The sequence below is a fragment of the Dipodomys spectabilis genome, unplaced genomic scaffold (assembly GCF_019054845.1).
Source record: "Dipodomys spectabilis isolate Male_0828 unplaced genomic scaffold, ASM1905484v1 ptg000006l, whole genome shotgun sequence".
NCBI classification, from domain to species: domain Eukaryota; kingdom Metazoa; phylum Chordata; class Mammalia; order Rodentia; family Heteromyidae; genus Dipodomys; species Dipodomys spectabilis.
The window spans coordinates 12,398,982-12,419,799 of NW_024870683.1; the positions used below are offsets into that span (position 1 = coordinate 12,398,982).

The 20,818-nt window shown below is 39.5% G+C and overlaps 1 protein-coding gene across 1 annotated transcript in view; it reads left to right on the plus strand.

Moving 5' to 3' along the window:
- The window catches only part of Tmeff1 (transmembrane protein with EGF like and two follistatin like domains 1), an 82,249-nt gene that overhangs the window by 59,266 nt on the left and 2,165 nt on the right, over positions 1-20,818 (plus strand). The window contains exons 8-9 of the mRNA XM_042698232.1: positions 7,708-7,831; positions 18,478-18,636. Coding sequence (XP_042554166.1) covers positions 7,708-7,831; positions 18,478-18,636 — 283 coding nt within the window. The remainder of the gene's footprint in view (positions 1-7,707; positions 7,832-18,477; positions 18,637-20,818) is intronic.

Here is a 20,818-nt window from a genome sequence, read left to right on the forward strand (position 1 = left end):
TTCAACACAGAATTGTTAACTTTATGTCACTGAATAATTAATCACTTTTTTCATTTGAACGTTATTTATCAAATCTGAATCCATTATAACTTATCTATGAGTTTGGTAAATCCCAGTTTCCTATGCTGATGCAAAATGCTTATTTCAAACAGGGGGCATAGTATATCAGCTCTAGTTTTAGTCTAATAGTACATGGCTACACTTAGAAGACTATTTTTTTTCTTGCATTTAGAAGCTCATATTTAAGGCGATTTGGGGAATTGTGTATACCCCAAAGAGTGTATGTACTGTTGATAAAATTGTATAATGACTTGTATCTATGACTATGGTATAATGACTATAATAGTATCATGTGAGTATATATGCTAATAACTTAGTACCTTTGTGACTTGAGATACTGAAAATTCTGTACATGGGTAAAATTGATCTATTACTTAAATAATCACAATCAGTCTGTATAGTTTATTTCATACCTAATTTATATTGGTCCTTTTAGCAGCTAGTACTCGTGGACAGAAGATAATCTAAACATGGTCTATGCAGGTGGGATGTCATGGCCTCTGTGACCAATTAACATACAGTTTAACAAAAAGAGCATTAGGAAGTTAAGACCTGTCTGGACTGGGGTGTGAGAAGTAGGAGGAAGAGGACACTTGAACAGAGATGGGCCAGGAGAGCTAATATAGTCATAATAATCTCTGTACATGTGTGAAAATAAAACAGGGAAACTTGATGAGACCAAAGGGGAAAGGTGGGGAGAAGATGAGAGAGAAGGATAAAAATTCATTGTTTAAAGCCTGATGCCAGTGGCTCACACCTGTAATCCCAGCTACTCCGAGGTCTGAGGATTGCAGTTCAGAGCCAGCTTGGATAGGGAAGTCCATGATACTCTTACCTCAATTAACTATAAGAAGTTGGAAGTGGAGCTGTGGCTCTAATAGTAAAGTGCTGGCCTTGAGTGGAGAAAGCTATAGGCAACTGGGTCCTTAATTCAAGCCTCTTAGTACCAGCACACAAAAGAAACAAGCAAAAAAAAAAAAAAGGAAACACCCTTGTACAAATCATTGATGCTAATAGAAAAGATAACATAGTACATGATAATTTAAAGTTTATGCTATAGTAAGAAATGCAAACAACTACTAATAAGATGAAAATTAACTGTTGTCATAAATAGAGTGTAGTTAAAAAGGGTCATGGGAAAAGAGGATCATGTTGGTTAGTAACAGTGAAGATCTGAGAAATGTCTGGGAGAGGTGGAATTTGAGTGAAGTTCTGTGCTTTGTATGCAAAACACTGTAGCTGCAGTGGGATTTTGTGAACTTCTATGGATGGACTGAGTTGCTGGGTGGCCAAGTGTCCTTTTTGTATCAAGCATACACAAACATCATTCAGACACCAGCAGTTGCAGCTGTTGGTGGAGCCTGTCACCACTTGCCCAAGGGCACTGTTTACCCAGAATCTTTCTGGGCCTAGATTGTACTGTACTGAGGCCACATCTCTGCTGTGGTTTGTGAAAGAAACTGTGCTTTATTGAAGCTTGAAAGCCTTTTAATCTTCATATTTGAAAGTTGTCTTAATTTATTTGTCCATCAAAGCAGATGCTTGGATATTATCTTTTTGTTTATCCCTTACACATCTCGCAAGTTTCTTGGCGAAACCATAGCTAAAAGCAGTGTTGTATCTTGACATCTCTGAGCCTCAATGATCACATCTATAAATAGTGGAATTGCCCTGAATTCTAAACACCAGGTTACTAAATACTACATTCATTAATGATATTGTTACGGCTGTTTCTAACACCTTTGTTTTCTGGCTTCAGTGTTGGTTTTCCTGGTTGTGCTTAAAGTTCTCACTAGGTATTTTCATGTATTTGGGTTACTACATGCTATCTTCATTTTGCAGATGAAGACGCTGAACTCGTTCGTTGCTCATGGAGAATGAAGGTCAAAAGCAACAGGCTTTCTGACCCAACCCTGGTTGCTCTTTTGAAACTCTATGTCACAGTTATACCAGAATTTTGTTTCCTCTTTCCCTTACTGACTCTTCTTCAGAATGTTTCATGTACCCAACAGCTGTTACCTCTTTCTAGAGCAATAATTTCATGTATTTAGTTACTTGGTGGGTCTTTATTCTGTCCTTGTTTCACGTTCCAGGAATTACGACAGCCTGGAACACAATTAGTATTTAACAAATGTTTTTGGGTGAGTGGAGATCTAAATTTGTACTCAGCTTACTATGTTCTCTCTATTTCTCTCTATTGGGTCCCCTGTCATTAGGCTCATATTTGAAAGATACTTTTTGCATAATTGCTTATTAAGTATCTTTAATAAAGAGAGGGTGGTTCTCTTCTAGAGAACTGGGTTAATGCTGAGAAAAAGACAGATGCAAACTAAACCTGTTCAAACACAAATGGGAGTGGGAACTTTGACCTCAAGAATAAAATATGCTGGTGGGTAGTGGGGAAGGAGATGAATAGACACTAGGAAAGCTACCCAAAGAGATTTCATTTGATATGAAGGAAATCCAATAGCATTTTAATCCATTGTGTTGTTATAATGAGTTTGTCCTCATTGGAAGTGTTAAAGTAGAAACAGACTGTCAGTTAAACCAGATGGCCACTGTGCACCCTTCAATCTTTTTAATTATCAGTATTTTTTAGTGTAAAGACACTGTACAGAGGAGTTACAATTAAATGAGTAAGGTAATGAGTACATTTCTTGTCAAGCATTGTTACCCCCTCCATTGTTTTTCTCCTACTTTCTCTTCCCTCCCCCGACCCCAGGGTTTACTCGTTCTGAATACTGTCAAGCTTGATTATTGTTGTTTTTGGGTGTATATTTTAGAATTCATTCCTACTGCTCAGCTTTGGCATAGCTTTCATTATCATTGGTTTGAAGCATACATTCTCCTCTTCCCTCCTTTTCACCTTCTTCTGCATTGCCAGGGTAAACCTAGGGCTTTGCTCTTACTAGGCAACCACTGAGCTATTTCTTGGCCCTTGGTTTATTTTACTTTATTTTATTTTACTGTAGTTTGAACTTAGGGCCTACTGGTTTTACCTAGGCTGTCCTTGGAATGCGATCCTTTTACACCTTTTGCATCCAGCTCATCTGTTGAGGTGTTTTGCCCAGACTGGCCTTGAACCTTGATTCTTCTGTCTTTGCCTCTTGAGCAGCTAGGATTGCAGGTGTAAGCTATCAAGCCTGGTTAGTCTTTGTTTTTGAGACAAGCTGTCTTTCCTTGAATTTGTGATCCTTCTGCTTCTATCTCCCACGTGCTATGCCACACACTAATGTTTCTAATAGATCACCTGCTTTCTTTATCTTATATGTTGGTATGTAAGTAACTATGTTAGCTTTTTTTTTTTTTTGGTGCTGGTCCTTGGGCTTGAACTCAGGGTCTTGGTGCTATTCTTAATCTTTTTTTGCTCAAGGTAAGTGCTCTACCACTTTAGCCACAGTTCCACTTCAGGCTTTTTGATAGTTAATTGGAGATAAGCGTCTCATAGACTTTCCTGGGCTTTGAACCCTGATCCTCAGATCTCAGCTTCCTGAGTAGCTAGGATTACAGGCATGAGCCACCCAGTGACCAGCTTAACCCATGGCTTGATTGGAGTAGAGTTTACATATCCTCAAATTACTTGTTTAAACTGTACAGTTCAGTGGTTTTTAAAAATTTTGTAGAGTTAATATAAGCATCATCATAGTCTTAGTTTTAAACATTTGTTGCCACTTGTTTTTTTGTTTTGGTCCAGTCGTGGGGCCTGCACTCTGGGCCTGGGTGCTGTCCCTCAGCTCTTCAGCTCAAGGCTAGCACTCAACCACTTGAGCCAAAGCGCCACTTCCGGCTTTTTTCTTTTTGGTTATGTGGTGCTGAGGAATCGAACCCAGGGCCTCATGCATGCAAGGCAAGCGCTTTACCACTGAGCCACTTTCCCAGCCCCATTTTATGCCACTTGTGAAAGGACTCTCAGAACCATTAGCAGTTCCTTCTTCTTATTCAATCTAGGCAATTGTTGTCTATTGAATTTTTTTTTTTTTGGTTGGTGTAGGGCCTAAACTCTGGGCCTTGGGGCTGTCCCTCAGATCTTCAGCTCAAGGCTAGCATCTACCCCTTGAGCCACAGGGCCACTTCCAGCTTTTTCTGCTTATATAGTGCTGAGGAATTGAACCCAGGGCCTCATGCATGCAAGGCAAGCACTGTACCACTGAGCCACCTTCCCAGCCCTCTATTGAATTTTGTTTTTGAAGTGTGCTTTTATTATGTTATTCTACAGTAGAAAGTCCTTCAGTGTCTTCCTTATCTATGTGATAAAAAAGGGAAAAAAAGTTTCCTAACGGGAGGTCACATTTTGCCGAATATGGCTTTAGCCTGCTTTCCCATCCTTGATGTACACCCTTTCCACGTCTCAGGGCACCAACCTTGCTATATTGAGCTGTTTCTTGTTTTTGTACTTGAGGATGTTCAGTATTGGACATTTCCTTATCCTTCCAGTCTTCCTTTCTAAACCTGAATGTGCTTTAAGGCCAAACCTCAGTCCTCCCTTAGCTACAAATTCTCTTGGGTAATTCAGCCTATGATGGCCTTTTCTCTGAATGTGAAATTCCGTGATACCCATTGGCATTTAATTACAAACTGTCATATGGTTGAGTACCTCTTATGTGTGCAACTTTTTATATATAGATTCCCTAGATCAATGAAATGCTTCTTGAGGACAGGGAACCATGTACCATTCAATTTATATATCGACTTTCCTGATTTCTTTGTGTCCTCTAACCCAACTGAACTTACAGCTGGTTTTGCATAGGATATTTTGTAAGTATAATGGAATGAATAATGACTTTGAAAGGAATGCTGAATTTTGAACTCTGAGCAAAGCTTTGAAGACTTACTAGTATTCCTTTTGTTTTTAGCTAGCCTCACTGTTGATGATACTTCATTCATTCAGTGTTCTTTGTCTATTAATTTCTTGAAATCTTATTCTTAATTTAGTTAATTTTTTCTTACTGCTTTCATACAGTTGAATTCTCTGATAGCTTTCAGCTCTGCATTATTCCCGAAGTCCCCTGCTGCCTATACGGCTTTCTTAAGACAGATTAGTACATTACCACACCTTTTCCAAGCTATACCATCTCATTGTTACATACATTATGGGATTTTACTATTATAGGTTGGTACACTCTCTATGGTGCCTTGATTATATACTCTGATGGCATCCCACTGGGAAAGTACTGTGTTTTCAAAGTGCTGTGATCTGAGGTGAGGTCTGTGTTCCTTTGCTTTTTCATGACTTGACTGGGAGCAGAGAATAGGGTTTTTAGTTTGAAAAATGGTAGCAGAAAAGTACATATGAGTTCTTCATTTTCTATCAAACTATTTCTCCAGCAGTGCTAACTGCTTGAAGAACATCTTCTGCTTGGATCACAAGTATTAATAAATAAAAGATCTGTTAATTAAGTTTTAGCTTCTGCTTAGAAACACAGAATAGGACGAATGTCTAGATTCTAAAGGAGCTTGCAGTTTCATGGTGCCTGAGTTAAACAAACAAACAAACAAACAATCAGCGTAGTGATGCCACAGTATCATGAATGGTAAAATACAGTAGTCAGTGTCCAGGGTCATAGCAGCCTAGAGGAGGGCTTGGTTCTTTTGCCACGGAGAATTACAGTCCAGGAGCTGGAGAAAATCATAGAAAGTGATGAGGCTAGGCTATGTCTTATTTTTGTGTCTCTGCTGTCTAGAGTATTTGGCATGTGTAAAGTGATTGGTAGATGATTACCAAATTCATTAGTATCTATCTTGTGCTGTTCAGTGTGGAAACTGTTAGCCACAGACAGTTACTCAGCATGTGAAGTATGTTATGAATGTAAAATGCTGGATCTTGGAGGTTTATTTAAAAGAACATAAAATACCTTAAGTTTTTATATTGGGAATATGTTTAAAGTGAAAGTATCAGATGAATTTTAATTTTTTTTTTTTGGGTCCGGTCGTAGGGCCTGAACTCTGGGCCTGGGCACTGTCCCTCAACTCTTCAGCTCAAGGCTAGCACTCTACCACTTGAGCCACAGCACCACTTCCAGCTTTTTTTCTTTTTGGTTATGTGGTGCTGAGGAATCGAACCCAGGGCCTCATGCATGCAAAGCAAGCGCTCTACCACTGAGCCACCTTCCCAGCCTGAATTTTTAATTTTTTTAAAAAAATATGACTTCTAGAAAATATAAAGCTACATATGTGTCCCTATTCTATGTCTGTTCTTAGACAGCACTGCACACAGCCCTCTCAGGGTCAGGAAGTGATGTGATCAGCATCACGAAGTGGCAAAGGTATTTTTTTAAACTGAGAATTTGTATGTTGAACCCCCTGACTTCTAGTTCCCATCTCTTTCTAGAGATAAGTTAGTACAATGTAAACACATTCATTTTGAGGTCAAATGGCATCCTGTTTTTGTTATGGGTGACACAGTCTTTGCTTTATTTATTCTGCCACCAAGCTTAAGAATCATTAAAGTTTTCTTATGTCCATGAGTAAATTTTGTTCTCCAGGAAACCTGAGCTTTGTTTTCACACCTGTATTGCTATTGACACTTCTCTGTTTATCTTCTTTTTCCCACATCCATACATACATATGCAGCCTCCTAGTTCATCCTTCTTAGTTTCTACAAACCTTCAGAATTTATTAAAACATTTATCTGTGTCAGACTGGGAAAGTGGCTTAGTGGTAGAGTGCTTGCCTTGCATGCATGAGGTCCTGGGTTCGATTCCTTAGTACCACATAAGCAGAAAAAGCTGGAAGTGGTGCTGTGGCTCAAGTGGTAGGGTGCTGGCCTGGAGCTGAAGAGCTAAGGGACAGCGCCCAGGCTCAGAGTTCAGGTCCCACGACCAGCAAAAACAAAACAAAACAAAACAAAAAACAAAAAAACATTTATCTGTGTCATAGGGAGGTAATTGCTTTGTTGTTACCATATAGATAGATATACCATATAGATAGCTGGTTATTTTATTTTTTTGTCTGTCATAGGGCTTGAACTCGGGGTCTGAGTGTGCTGTTCCTGAGCTCTTTTTGCTCAAGGCTAGGTCTCTATCACTTTGAGCGACAGCACCACTTCTGGTTTTCTGGTGCTTAATTGGAGATAAGAGTCTCATGGACTTTCCTGCCCCAGCTGGCTTTGAACTGCATTCCTCAGATCTCAGCCTCTTGAGAAGCTAGGATTACAGGTGTGAGCCACTGTGGACATCTGGTTTCCCTCCCTGCCTCCCTGCCTCCCTGCCTCCCTGCCTCTCTCCTTCCCTCCCTCCCTTCCTTCCTTCCTTCCTTAATTGGAGATAAGATTCTCTTGGACTGTGATCTTCAGATCTCCACCTCCTTAGTAGCTAGGATTGTACACCACCAGGGACCGATAGATGTGCAGATGCTTAGCCTTCTTTGGCTTTTTTTTTTTTCTTTCCGTACAATAGTAGTGTGTAGTGGTCACATGCTACAAATAGTTTTAAATGCTTTGAGCCTAGCTCACCTGCTGTGGCATAATGGAAATTGGAAGGTAGCTTGGATCTTACCCAATCTTCTATCTTACTGATTAATCTCCTTTCTAAATTCCCTAATAGGTGATTTGTAAGGGGTGAATTTATTTGCTATTTCAGAACCTTTGAAAAGTACCTGTTTTTTAGTTTGCTTTTCACTATTCAGTGACCTGGTTTATGTTCTTTTAAGATGCTAGCGATCAAAGAGAAGATGTTTATGTTGGGAGTCACATGCCTTGCCCTGAAAACCTCAATGGTTACTGTATCCATGGGAAATGTGAATTCATCTATTCTACTCAGAAGGCTTCATGTAGGTAAGTCAGTGATTTTTTTTTTTCCATCATCAGTCACTGCTTTATAGAAGGCAAATGTGAGCAGGATAATACCAAAAACTAGTATTTATCTACAATAGATAAGACAGAAATTGCTGCTGCTTTATATGATAAGAAATATACGAAACAAAAATACGTGTTTTATTAGGGATTTGAGATTAGGAACTCAGCATCTTTAAGATAATGTGACATCCTTTTTTTCATATAAAAAATAAACATATCACATTGCCATACTATTTTGGTCTTTTAGGCAATCTGTCACAAGCAAGGTGGTTGGGGGACTGAGGAATATATTAAGAATAGGAAACTTGTAACTCAAATAAAATGCTAAAATAGATTTCTAAAAATAAGGGAAGAGGAATGAAGAGCCAGGTGTGAATGGAGAGAAATGGAAAGGGTGTAGTGTAAATTGTTTTCTGCTTCCAGAGAAGTTATGTAACTTGTTCAAGGTGAAAAGCAAGTTAGAAATAGAAACTCGGAGAAAACCTGATCTCAGATTTCCTGATACCCAACTTGGCCATCTTAGTGCTTTTGCTGCTGTGTCTTTGTTGAGTAGTACTACTTCTTGCTGCTGCCAGACTTCCTCTGCCTTAGGTTGGTCTGGTTAGCCAGGTTGGGTTTCCATAGACACAGGGAGATAGTTGTCATATTGTTTACTCTGGCCACCACGAATTAGCCAGAATCCTTTTTCTTTCCTGTCAAAACATGGAGAGATATTCCTTATTTCCCTCCCTTTCCTTCTGCATAAAAACAAAACCATTATTAACCATTTTTGTTAAGCCTTTGGCATTTTCTTGATTGAAAGTTTTTTGTCTTGGACTCTTGGCTCTGGGGCTCCTCTTTGTGGAGAGTCTATACTCTTTTTGCTTTCAATAAACTCACTGCTCTACTACATTAAAAAAAAAAAAGGAAGTCCTTGTCTTTCAAGAAGATGAGGGAGATGGCCTCCCCATTAAAAATACAGCTGTTATCAAAGAGTACAGATCAAGTTAGAAAAATGGAGTCCTCATATTTGTCCCATACTGGCATAGATATATTGGTGGAAGTTCAGATCCTCTTTCCTCCTAGAATAGGCTGTTTTGAAGACCGCTACAAACAGGATGAAAGAGATGTCAGGCAATAGTATTTTACTAACTGACTATAAGAGGATTTGAATGGAACTGATCATGGTAGCAAAGGCCTGACATCCAGCTATCAAGGTAAGTACAGGCAGAAGGATTAAGAGTTTAAGGCCAGCCTCGACAAAATTAGTGAGACCTTGTCTAAAGCAAACTAAAAGCAAAAGGATTGGGGGTTGTGGCCTAAGTGGTAGAGCCTTTGTTTAGCAAGTATGAAGTCCTGGGTTCAATTTAGTTGAATGGTTTGATATCTAAAGGTACACAGACTTGATTAATTATTGGCTCTATGTCCTTTGGTACATACTTACCATGTCTGAGTTTTATATTCTTCAATTAAAAATATAATAGTAATAGCAACTATTTCAGGTTGGTAAAATTACAATGACATATATGTAAAGAGTTTATTACACAGTATCTGGTATGTATTTACCAAATGGTAATTGATACTAGCCATCTCCATTATATTAGGAACTCGTGTGTGTGTGTGTGTGTGTGTGTGTGTGTGTGTGTGTGTGTGTGTGCGCGTGTGTGCGTGCACGCGCGCGTGCGCGCACATTTGCACGCATGCGTGCATCTGCCAGTACCAGGGCTCAAATGCAGGGCCTTGTGCTCTTGCTCAATTTTTTTCCCTCTCAATTGGCACCACTTGAGTAATAGCCCCATTTCTGGCTTTTTGCTGTTTAATTGGATATGAGTCTCTTGATTTATTTGCTGAGGCTGTTTTCAAACCTCAGTCCTGAATCTCAGTCTTCTGAGTAGCTAGAATTATAGTCATGAGACTCCTGTGCCCAGCTACTTCAGGGACTTTTAATAATTTTGGTAACTAGTCTTCCCAGTGTGTATTGTACGAGCTTGCCCAAGAATGTCTTAATAAGTACTTTTTGAATGACCTGTGATGATTATTGACATTTGCCTTCCCCAGACCAGAGGAATTTAAGTGCTAAAGGATCTTTTTCCTACACACTTAAAACTCCTAGAAAGCAACTGGTCTTTTCCTTTTTTTTGTTCAGGGTTTTTACCATGTCTGTAAGAATTAGGTCAAAATATCATATGCCGGAGTAGGTAACAATGCTTGATAGGAAATGTACTCATTACCTTGCTCATGTAACTGTAACCCCTCTATACACTGTTTTTACAATAAAAAAAGGTATTAAATATCACATACCTGTAATGCATAGCCAGTAATGAAAAACCTCAGCCACAGTTTCATTGTTACAATAAAAGCTATCATAATCCTCCCATTGGCTTGTTTGTTTACATGTTTATTGTTACCTTTATACCAAATTCTTTCAGTCTGGCATTGAACTTGACTGTTGCAGGGTCCATGGATGTTATCTTCAAAAAACAAATCTGTCTTTTATACTTTCCACCTCCAGAAAAGTAGTTCTAAGAGAGATGGCCTCTTAAGAAAGATAAGATGACCTGGCTGCCTATGGCTCACACCTTTAACCCTGGCTACTCAGGAGGCTGAGATCTGAAGATTGTGGTTTGAAGCCAGCCTTGGCAGGCAGGAAAGTCTGTGAGACTCTCATCTCCCAACTAACCACAAAAAAATGGGAAGTAGAGCTGTGGTTTCAATGGTAGAACATAAGCCTTGAGCAAAAGAAGCCCCAGGACTGGTAGCAAAAAGATAGCATGAAAAATAACTGTCTTACAAAGATATACATGAGATGATTTGAGATTTTAGAAAAGTCACTTCATGTTGGGCTCAATGGTTTGTACCTGTAATCTCAGCTATAGAGAAGTAGAGATTGAGAGGATCATATTGAGGCCAATACAGGCAGAAAGGTTTGGAAGACCCCATTTTAACCAATAAAAGTTGGCCATGATGTTTCAAGTCTGTCATCCCAGCTACATAGAAGATGTAAATAGGAGGATTACAGTTCAGGCTGGTCAGGCCTAAGTGTGAGATCCTATTAAAAAGTAACAAAAATAAAACACTCGGGAGGAGGGTGTGTGTGTGGGGGGTGGTCTTGGCTCAAGTGACAGTGCATTTGCCTAGCAAATGCACGATCCTGAATTCAGATGCCATTACCGCCAGAAAAGCACTTCTTGAAAGGGGTCGAGCACATAGATAGAGGAGGGGCTCAGGTCTTGCAGGAACATTTGTGCTAATCCCAGGAATGTGCTCTTTATTTTAAAGGCAATGAGAAGCCTTTATAGGTGGTGCAGTAGCAGTGGTGTGGTCAAATCTGAAAGTATCTGGTGTAAAGTGTACTAGGAAGACTGAAAGAGAGAGTAAGAAATGAGAGCCTAAATTCGGAAGAGGAGTTGTTCTGGGGCTGAGCTAAGCAGATGAGACTGTAAAGGTAATAAAGTGGTTGAATCTGCAGATCCTGGTGCCCACTGTATGAGAGGATGAGACGTAGAGTAGTGGAGAACAGTGGGAAAGTCAGGTGTTACCTGGGTTTCTGACTAGGGCAGAACTAAGTAGGAAATATGAAGAAAGAAGCTCTTTGGGGGAAATTGTGAGTTCAGGTTAACCTTCATGATCTCAAGCTCCTGCGCAATTTCCGCTTATGGACTTCTAGTAGGATGCTAGAGGTATTAAGAACTTGTAGGTTGAAGATGAGAATATTTCCCCCTCTAGCCTATCTCCTTTAGGTTTACTTAGTAGCATCCTTCTATCCCAGTAGGACTGGTTTATTGATCCTGCTGTCTTTTCAGTGTGTTTCACCTACTAAAAGTCATCATGATTATTTGCTGCTGTTGAGCCTTTGTATATATGTCTCTGTCCCCTTGTACAGTCCTGGTTCATTCCAGGTTCCCACCCACTACATACTGATCCCCATATAGCTGCACATGGCTGCTGTTGGAAAGCATCCCCTAGGTTAACCTGTCTTACCAGCCTGTGCCCCTAGTCTCAAAGTGAGCCCGCCTTGCTTCCAGGCATCTGAATGGACCACAGTCCATTCATCCTCCTCCTCTCTTGAGTGGCTGCTGTTTACCCTCACCTACCTCCTCCGGTTGTCAGTATCTCCTCTCTGGCCACGTTCTCTGCTGATGATCCTGTCTCTAGAGCCTCTGAGAACTCCAGGAATTTGAAGAGAATGGTCGCTGTGTCACTATCACCTACTAGCCAATCTCTTTTCCTTCATATTGTACATCTTGATGATGTGCGTAAGTATATGCCTATATATATATATATATATATATATATTTTTTTTTTTTATTTTTTTTTTTTTTTTTTTTTGTCGGTCGTGGGGCTTGAACTCTGGGCCTGGGCGCTGTCCCTCAGCTCTTCAGCTCAAGGCGAGCGCTCTACCACTTGAGCTACAGCGCCACTTCCGGTTTTCTGGTGGTTTATTGGATATAGGAGTCTCACGGTCTTTCCTGCCCGGGCTGGCTTTGAACCGCGATCCTCAGATCTCAGCCTCCTGAGTAGCTAGGATTACAGGCGTGAGCCACCAGCGCCCGGCTTATGCCTATATATTTTAAAATCTTTTTCTTCCATAATGGGGGGAAAAACCCTCCTCATAATTCTCTTTATCTACAATGTCTTTCTTTTGTAGAACTTGAAAGAGTTGTCTATAAACCATCTCCAGTTTTTACTCTCCATCCCTCTTGAACCCACCCCAACATGCCTTTGTCCCCAGTACTTTACCTCACTCTTCTGTTGATAGAGACAGTGGTCAATTGATGGTCAGTAGTGTTTGACACAATTGATGGCGCCCTCCTGTGTTTGTCATTCTTAGGACTTGTCTTGGCATTTTAGGACTATAGTATATTCTCCTGATGTTTTCCATTTTGCCAGGCATTCCAGTCTTCTTGACTGATTTCTCCTTTGTTCCTTGTCATATTGCACTGGAGTTTAGTCTTGGTCCTCCTCCTCAGCAATGATATCTACTCACAGGGCTTCATGTGAGTGACATGTGCTAATGGCTCTTAAGTGATATAAATCCCTGTCCTCTTGCATGAATCTGCAATGAAGATCCATCTGCCTCATTTATATTTCCAGTAGGTATCTTACATCTTAGTCTCAACAGGATTAAAGCTGATTTCCAGATCTGCTTTCGCTACCTCCCTAAACCTGCTCCCCTGAACCCTTTTCTGTCTCAGTGGAAACTGTCTTTCCACTGCATACCAAAAGCACCACTGATAGATTTTTGACTTCTCTTTCTCATGCTCTCCATATCCAGTTATGTGGGAAATCCTGTTAACCCTTTAATTTCAGAATATATCAAGACTTATTACTTGCCATGTTGTCACTGCAACTTCTAGTCAGTCCAAACATTTCCTCTCTCCCTCTCTCTGTGATTTTGTTAACAGCCTCCTTGATGCTATCTTACAGGCTGTATTGAACATTTAAAAATAAACATCAGTTCATGTCATTCCTTTCCTAAAAATCTTCCACTGGCTTCTCCATCTCAGTAAGTGCAGAGGGATCTACTCAGTTTGGTTCCATCCCTCTCTGTCTTGATCTCTTCTTGTTTGCTTCACTCTAGGCTAGGCACACATACCATATGAGGGTTCTCCCCCCCCCCCCCCCCAATTGGCTCTTCTTTGGCATGCATACTCTCCTGCCAGTTGTCTGGATGATAGCAGACTTAGCTTCTTTAAATCTTTATTCACATACCATATCCTCCTTCTCCTCTAATTCCTCCTCCTTCTCCACCACCACCACCACCACCACCACCTCCTCCTCCTCCTCCTCCTCCTCCCCCTCCTCCTTCTCTTGTTCCAACTGAATTATATCTCTAGATTCTCAGGGTCTGTTTGGGTTCTTATTGAAAATTACAATCCTTGTTTTCTGGCCCCTACATGTCACTCACATTTCCCCTTAATAAACAGCATACAATGCCCCCCTCCCTCACCCCACCCCCAAGTGGATAAGTGAATGAATCAGAAACCAACAGAGTGAATGAGATTTCCCTATGGAAGGTATGTGGGTCGAGAAAAGTAGAAGGTGATGGATTGAACTCTGGATCTGCCTTTAATAATGGAGGGAGAAATAACAACTTCAAACTTAGTATTCTAGTTTAATGTGGAGATCATAAAAGTCAGCTGCAAAAACAAATATCCAGGGAGTATCACTTAAATGATATATGACCTACAGATTCTTCTTGATATTCCAATTTTAATCCTTGGATTAAGCTAAGCTGTGTAAGAGCTGCTTATCTACGGCATTGTTATAGCTCTTTCTGGAACTGTTTTGATTTTACTGAGCTTTAACTTTAGGCCGTTAGCCTACCATGAAGGACATTATTTTAAAAGTCCTCTGAGATTTCATCAAATGACTGAATTTGTGGAAGCTGTGTTGTTGAAGATGATCTGTATGTGAGAAGGTGCCCCTTCAAATGAGGACCAACAAGAGAGGCAGTTCCCTTGAGTTTAATAACAGTAGTAACTGTGTGTCCTTTCAATCAAGGTTTTTGATTTTGTTTTATGGAGATTGCTTTCTATGTTAGTGATTGATCCATTCTCCTTCCACCCCTCCTTCTTCCCTTCAATGCTTTTAATACACTACCACCACAATCAATTTTTTTTAGCACATTTCATCACAAGAAAAAAATTCCCATGTCCTTTAGGTGTCATTCCCAAAGGTTCTGTTTACTTCAGCCGTAGGCAGCCACTAATATTTTTTCTTCAATGGATTTATTTATTCTAGGCATGTCATATAAACAGAATAATATATAGTCTTCTAGGACTAACCTTCTCACTCTGTATAATATTTTTGGGAGATTTTTAATAAATATTTTTATTATAAAGATACTGTACAAAGGGGTTACAATTACATGAGTGAGCCAATGAATACACGTCCTATCGAGCATTGTTACTCCCTCCCTGTTTTTCCCCTACCATCCCTTCCCTCCCCACCTCTCCAATTTCTCCCTCCCCCAAAAGCTGTAAAGTTTGTTTTCAACATACTGTTTTGTACATCTCATTGTCATAACTCTTTTTTGTTTTTTTAATGGCTAAATAATATTTTGTTACATGGATACCGCATTTTAAAATACAGTCACCGATTGATGAATATTTGAATTGTTTACATGATTTGGTTATTATGAATGATGCAGTTATGAATAATTGCAAGTTTTCATGTAAGCATATGTTTTAATTTCACTTGGGTAAATGCTTAGGGGTAGAATTGCTGGGCCAATTGTAACTTTGTGTTTAACTGTTTAAGGAATGCCAAACTCTCTTCAAAGTAACTACCCTACTTTACATTTTCTATAGCACCCTCACTAACAGTTGTAATCATCTACTTTTTGATTCAGGCATAAAATGGTATTTTAATGTAGAGTTAGGTGTTTTTTTTTCCCCTTTTTTTTGAGACAGAATTTTTGCTCTGTAGCTTATGGTAGACTTGAACTTGCTTCCTGCCTTAGCCTTGAGATCTGAGATTATAGGTATGTATAAATGTGGTTTTTGATTTGCATTTCCATAGTGACTAATGATTTTGACTATTTTTTGTGCTTACTGGTTATCTGTGTATCTTCCTGGAGAAAGATCTATGTGGATCTTTCCCAGGTGGGTTTTTTGGGGGAGTGGGCAGGGATAATTTTATTATTTTATTATTTTGTTGGTTGTCTCTTCACTTTCTTAAAGTCTTGCAACATAGAAGAGATCTTAATTTTGATTTAATCTGGTTTTCATTTAGTCTAGTTTTCATCTTTGTTGTCTTTATCTTTACAGTTGGCATCATATCTATGAAATCATTATCCAGCTAGGGTCACAAGATTTATTCCTATGGTTGTTTATTTCTATGGGTTTCATAGCTTTAACTCTTAACAGAGTAAGTAGGGGTGTTGCAGTGAGGGTTCATTCCTTATTTTTGGAAGAGACGATTCTCCATTGAACTGTGTTCACAGCCTTGGCAAGAATCAGTGGACCTTCAATCAGTGGGTTTAGTTCTGTGCTCTGAGCTCTATTCTATGTCCTGTGTATCTGCCTTGCTGCTTGTTTGCCTTGTCCACTAGGACATTTAGGGCCAATGTGAAGCTTCCTGGAAGGTGTTCAAGAGCCTTAGGGCCTAAGTTAGTCGATTCACCTGTTTTTATTGGCTCAGATTTCTTCTCTGTCATTGTTATGTGTGTTTTATGAAAACTGCCTCCAGTCTTTCTGTAACAAGGTGTGTCACATGAATAAATATACTCCTGTTCACATATGTTTTAAATCAGTTCCAACTGAACTCTGCCCCATTTATACATTTCTGTCAGCTGAAAATGTGCTTTTGCTGTTAAACACCTTAAATGTTGCCCTTGTTAGTAAATCAGAAACAGCTATGATAATACCTTTGTATTTACTTTTATTTGGAATTCATGTAACATACAAGGTTAGCACAAACTTGACTGCTTTGCTCTGTTTATCAGCTATAACTTACTTTCCTCCCCATAACATGTTAAATATTTATGGTTTGTACACTAAAAAGTGTCTTGAGATAGAATTTGGGGTTGTGTTCGTAGAACTATAAACATTGACACCAATTTGTTCAGTGATCCCATTTCCAGGTATCTAGTCTAAACAGAAACATGTAAAGTTATAAAATGTTTGCCAAATATAAATTTTAATTGTGAAAAACTGAAAATAGCTGGTGTATCTCAGAATGGGGAATTGATATGTTAGCTTTGCTATCGTCACTGGATGGAATATTGTGACTCTATTTATTTATTTATTATTGTGAAAATACATATAGAGAGATTACAATTACATTAGCAAGATAATGAGTACATTTCTTTTTTGGGGGGAGGGGGAGGGGTCTGGTCATTGGGCCTGAACTCTGGGCCTGGGCACTGTCTCTCAGCTCTTCAGCTCAAGGCTAGTGCTCTACCACTTGAGCCACAGCGCCACTTCCAGCTTTTTTTCTTTTTGGTTATGTGATGCTGAGGAATCGAACCCAGGGCCTCAGGCATGCAAGGCAAGTGCTCTACCACTGAGCCACCTTCCCAGCCCCAATGAGTACATTTCTTATCAAGCATTGTTGCCTCCTTTGTTTCCCCTTCCCATCCCTTTCCTTCTCCCACCCCCTCTTCCCCCCTGCCCCACACCTCCCCCCCCCCCCCCCACAGCCAAAGTTGTAAAGTTTGTTTTTTGACATAACGATTTGTACATCTCATCGTACAGGTCCACGTGTATCCTTGTTTAAATGATTTGTTTTTTCCCTTCCCCTCCAGAAATTATACTAACATCAAATACAGTGAAAGGAGGGGTTATACTGTGGGGGAGGGACATACAAAGCAACAAAGAAATCATCTTATAAATGTGTTAGAAACAATCACATGAAAGAAAAAACATTTGAATACTTACCTTGGGGTTCATTTCACCTAACATCAACTTATCTGACCTTTTCTGCTTGTCTCAGACATATACTAGTTATTGCAAATAAGGGAAACTATGGGACCTATGTTTCTTTGGGCCTGGCTTACTTCACTTAATATAATGTTTTCCAAGTCTTTCCATTTCCTAATAAATGGGGCAATGTCATTTTTTCTGATGGAGGCATAGAATTCCATTGTGTAGAGGAGCATCTAGAGACAGAAGTTAATGGCCTAGGAAATTTGTGACTCTACTTTAAAAGGCAGATTAGCAACTTTAATGGAAAAAAGGCATGTGAAAAATACGACAAAGCTGGGAGCTGGTGGCTCATGCCTGTATTCCTAACTACTTATTAGGAGGGGCTGTTTAATTACTTAGTATCTGGATTTTAGAAGCTATCTTAGAATACTAAAATGAGTAACACAGTTTTTAATCACATTTCATAAATTCTAATTTAAAAAACTTTAATAAGTAAATAATCAGATAGTTTCACTATTTTAAATTATTTCAACCCTGATGTTCAGAACAAGAGCCTTACTGAGTGTTTTCCCTGAGACAGTAGGTCAAACAGCAATGTGTTTGTATTCTAGAATTTTGTTTTCTTGGATATGTGAACCATTTACAACAAAAGGGAAGAGGATGACAGGGATAAAAGACTGATGCATGAATTTCTGCTAACCTTTTCTACAAAAAAATACATGTTTATAATACATTTTAGAAGGCTATGTCCTTTATTTCATTTGTCTTCAGTTTGGGTTCATATCCTTGTTATTTTAAAAGACCCTGAAGCTATTTTCTGGTGGCTCATTCCTCTAACCCTTCCTATTCAGGAGGAGATCTGAGAATCATAGTATAAAGCCAGCCTGAGCAGAAAGCCTGTGACAGTCTTAACTATAATTAACTAACAAAAAGCTGGAGGTAGAGCTGCGACTCAAGTGGCAGAGGACTAGCCTTCAGCAACAAAGCTCAGTAACAGCAGTAGGCCCAGAGTTTAAACCCCAGGACTGTCTCTCTCTCTCTCTCTCACACACACACACATGTCACACACACACACACACACACACACACACACACACACACACACACACTCATACTGTAAGAAAATATATTTAATATTTTCCCCCAGATGATTACAGAGTGATTTTCTGTTCCTGTTTTAAATGTGTTGTCCTTTTGTATCTTTTACTTTAGAGACCCAGCAATATGAAAAGTTGTAATTCTCACAGGAATTCTTTTTGTTTTTTCTCTCTGCAGATGCGAATCTGGTTACACTGGACAATATTGTGAAAAGACAGACTTTAGCATTCTCTATGTAGTGCCAAGTAGGCAGAAGCTCACTCATGTTCTTATTGCAGCCATCATTGGAGCTGTACAGATTGCCATTATAGTAGCGATTGTCATGTGCATAACAAGGTAGGTAATAATGTAAGAAATGTCTACTTTAAGTTAAGGGTGGGTAGCTGTTGAATTAGAGAAAAACCTTGAAGCATACTCAAGGTGATAGGGGCCTGAAGTTTACTAGTCTATTAGGGAGAAATCCTAGAGTCCATTCTCTGACATTCTCATGTAAGTCTGACCTCTTCCTGTCTTGCTTCTTTAGAGTACTGATCAGAGCTCATTTGTGAGGTTAGAAACATATCTGGGTTACAGGCACAGAGAATATAAGAACCGTCAGTGGAATAAAGGAATTTAGAGATCTTAGCACTGCGTAGTACTCGCACTGCATTCAGTGCAGTTATGGTAGTAGCAGAGTTTCTAGAATGTTCTGCACCTGCACAGAAAAGCCATGTAGCAATGTCTTAAAATCTGCACAGCTGTAATGTGTTTCATGCTCTGGCAATATACTTTATTCCTGTTAATTAAGGATAACTACTTTTCTTACTATATCATTGTCTTGACATTATTTCATATTCTAGATTATAGTGACAAGTCACAGACTTTAAAATTCTGTGTTGTATATAAAACCATTTGCTGTAATGAAATAATTCATTTGAAATGTAATTGGCATAAAATGGGTGTTTTTCTAAGCTGAGTGGAAATGTGTCAGACCCTAGAAAAGTCGGAGCAAAGGATATGGCGCTTCCAAGGCTCATACGTTTTCTTTTTACTTCTGTTAAGGTTCAGCTGTTCTGTAGATACCATGTTTGTACTTTCTGCATTTTTCTGGGCAGAGCATTGGATCATACGAAAGACAGACATTGGCATGGTATCGTGGATGTATGGCTTTTCTATCCAAGGTCGGGTTAGGAAGCCAGACTTTTAGTCTCAACCATCTGCAGCTGATACGATAAATCTAAAAATGATTAAAAAAAAAAAGTTCTCTGAGCAATGGATATTTGTCATGTAATTCAAGCACTGAAGTCTGATCTGCCTTTAGGCAAGCTGACTAAGTATACAATTGGTCAGTAGATCAACAGCAAGGTAGTTGTGGTTATGTAGCACAGGCCTGAGAGGTTAAGTTTGACTGTAGTCATCCAACTAGTAAGTGGAAGTACCTGAGATTCTATTCATGGGTGTCTAATTCCTTAATCGTTCCTCTTTCCACTAAGTCATCAAGGGGCAGATCAATAGTGAGGCATGTTGAGAAATAGGTTTGCCAGGTGTGACTGTTGAATGGAAAGCAGGGGCGAACTTCATTTTTGTTGCAGTTTAGGGTTTTCAACCAAGGGAGTAACTTGGTATAAACCATTTTTCTAGAGCATTAATTGAAAGGTTATGTATAGAATAGAGTAAAGCAAGAGGATAGAGATCAATGCTTCAGAAGGTGAAAGAGAAATGAGTTAGAGAAGGCTGGGAGATAGTACAGTACCCTGTAAGAGTATCATAGGGTAGAGCATTGGGAAGTGGCTTTGAGTTCAATCCTCTCCTTAGAGAAGTGAGGGGGCTGACTTCTCATTTGAAGTGAGAGGAAGCTAACTTCCTCAGTTGAAAAGTATCTTGCCCCAAGCTAGAGACTTAGGCAAATCCTTTTCCAGCCTAATCCGGATCTAGCCTTTTCCCCACAGTGTATTTCTGCTCTTAGTGTTCCATAATCTCCAGCTACTAAAGTTGCCTGGCTGGTGTTCGCTGTGTTGGTGTCCTTGAGTTTCTATCTGAGATCCATTTGCTACCTTCACCGTCACTTGGACCCCAACGTGATAGTGTTTTCACTACATTTGATCTCTGTGACTGGAGGGTTATCTCAGTGTAGTAATTACAGATTCCTCCTTGAGGCCTTTTTATTTTAGTGTTCTCCCTTCTTACCCAGACAGTCTTGCTGTCTTGTATTTGAAATGTTATAATTATGTCTGTGGACTTACCATCATTGAATTTTCAGGCATGCCTCTCCCACACAGTCCATTATGGGACAGCTGTTCATCTATCTTGTGGTTACTGTTGCTTGTTGAAGAATTTTCCTTTAAAAGATGTTCCCATGTTCCCACTGACCTGCTCATCAAGTCTCTGAATCATATTTTCTTCTTGGATGCTGATAGTCTTTTTTGGATGTTTTTAGACTCATGGATCACAGATAGGCAGGGCATCAATCATAGCCATATATACTTCCTTTATCTTGTAGAAAAAAAAAAAGCCACTCCTCCGGAAAGGCTGGGACTTT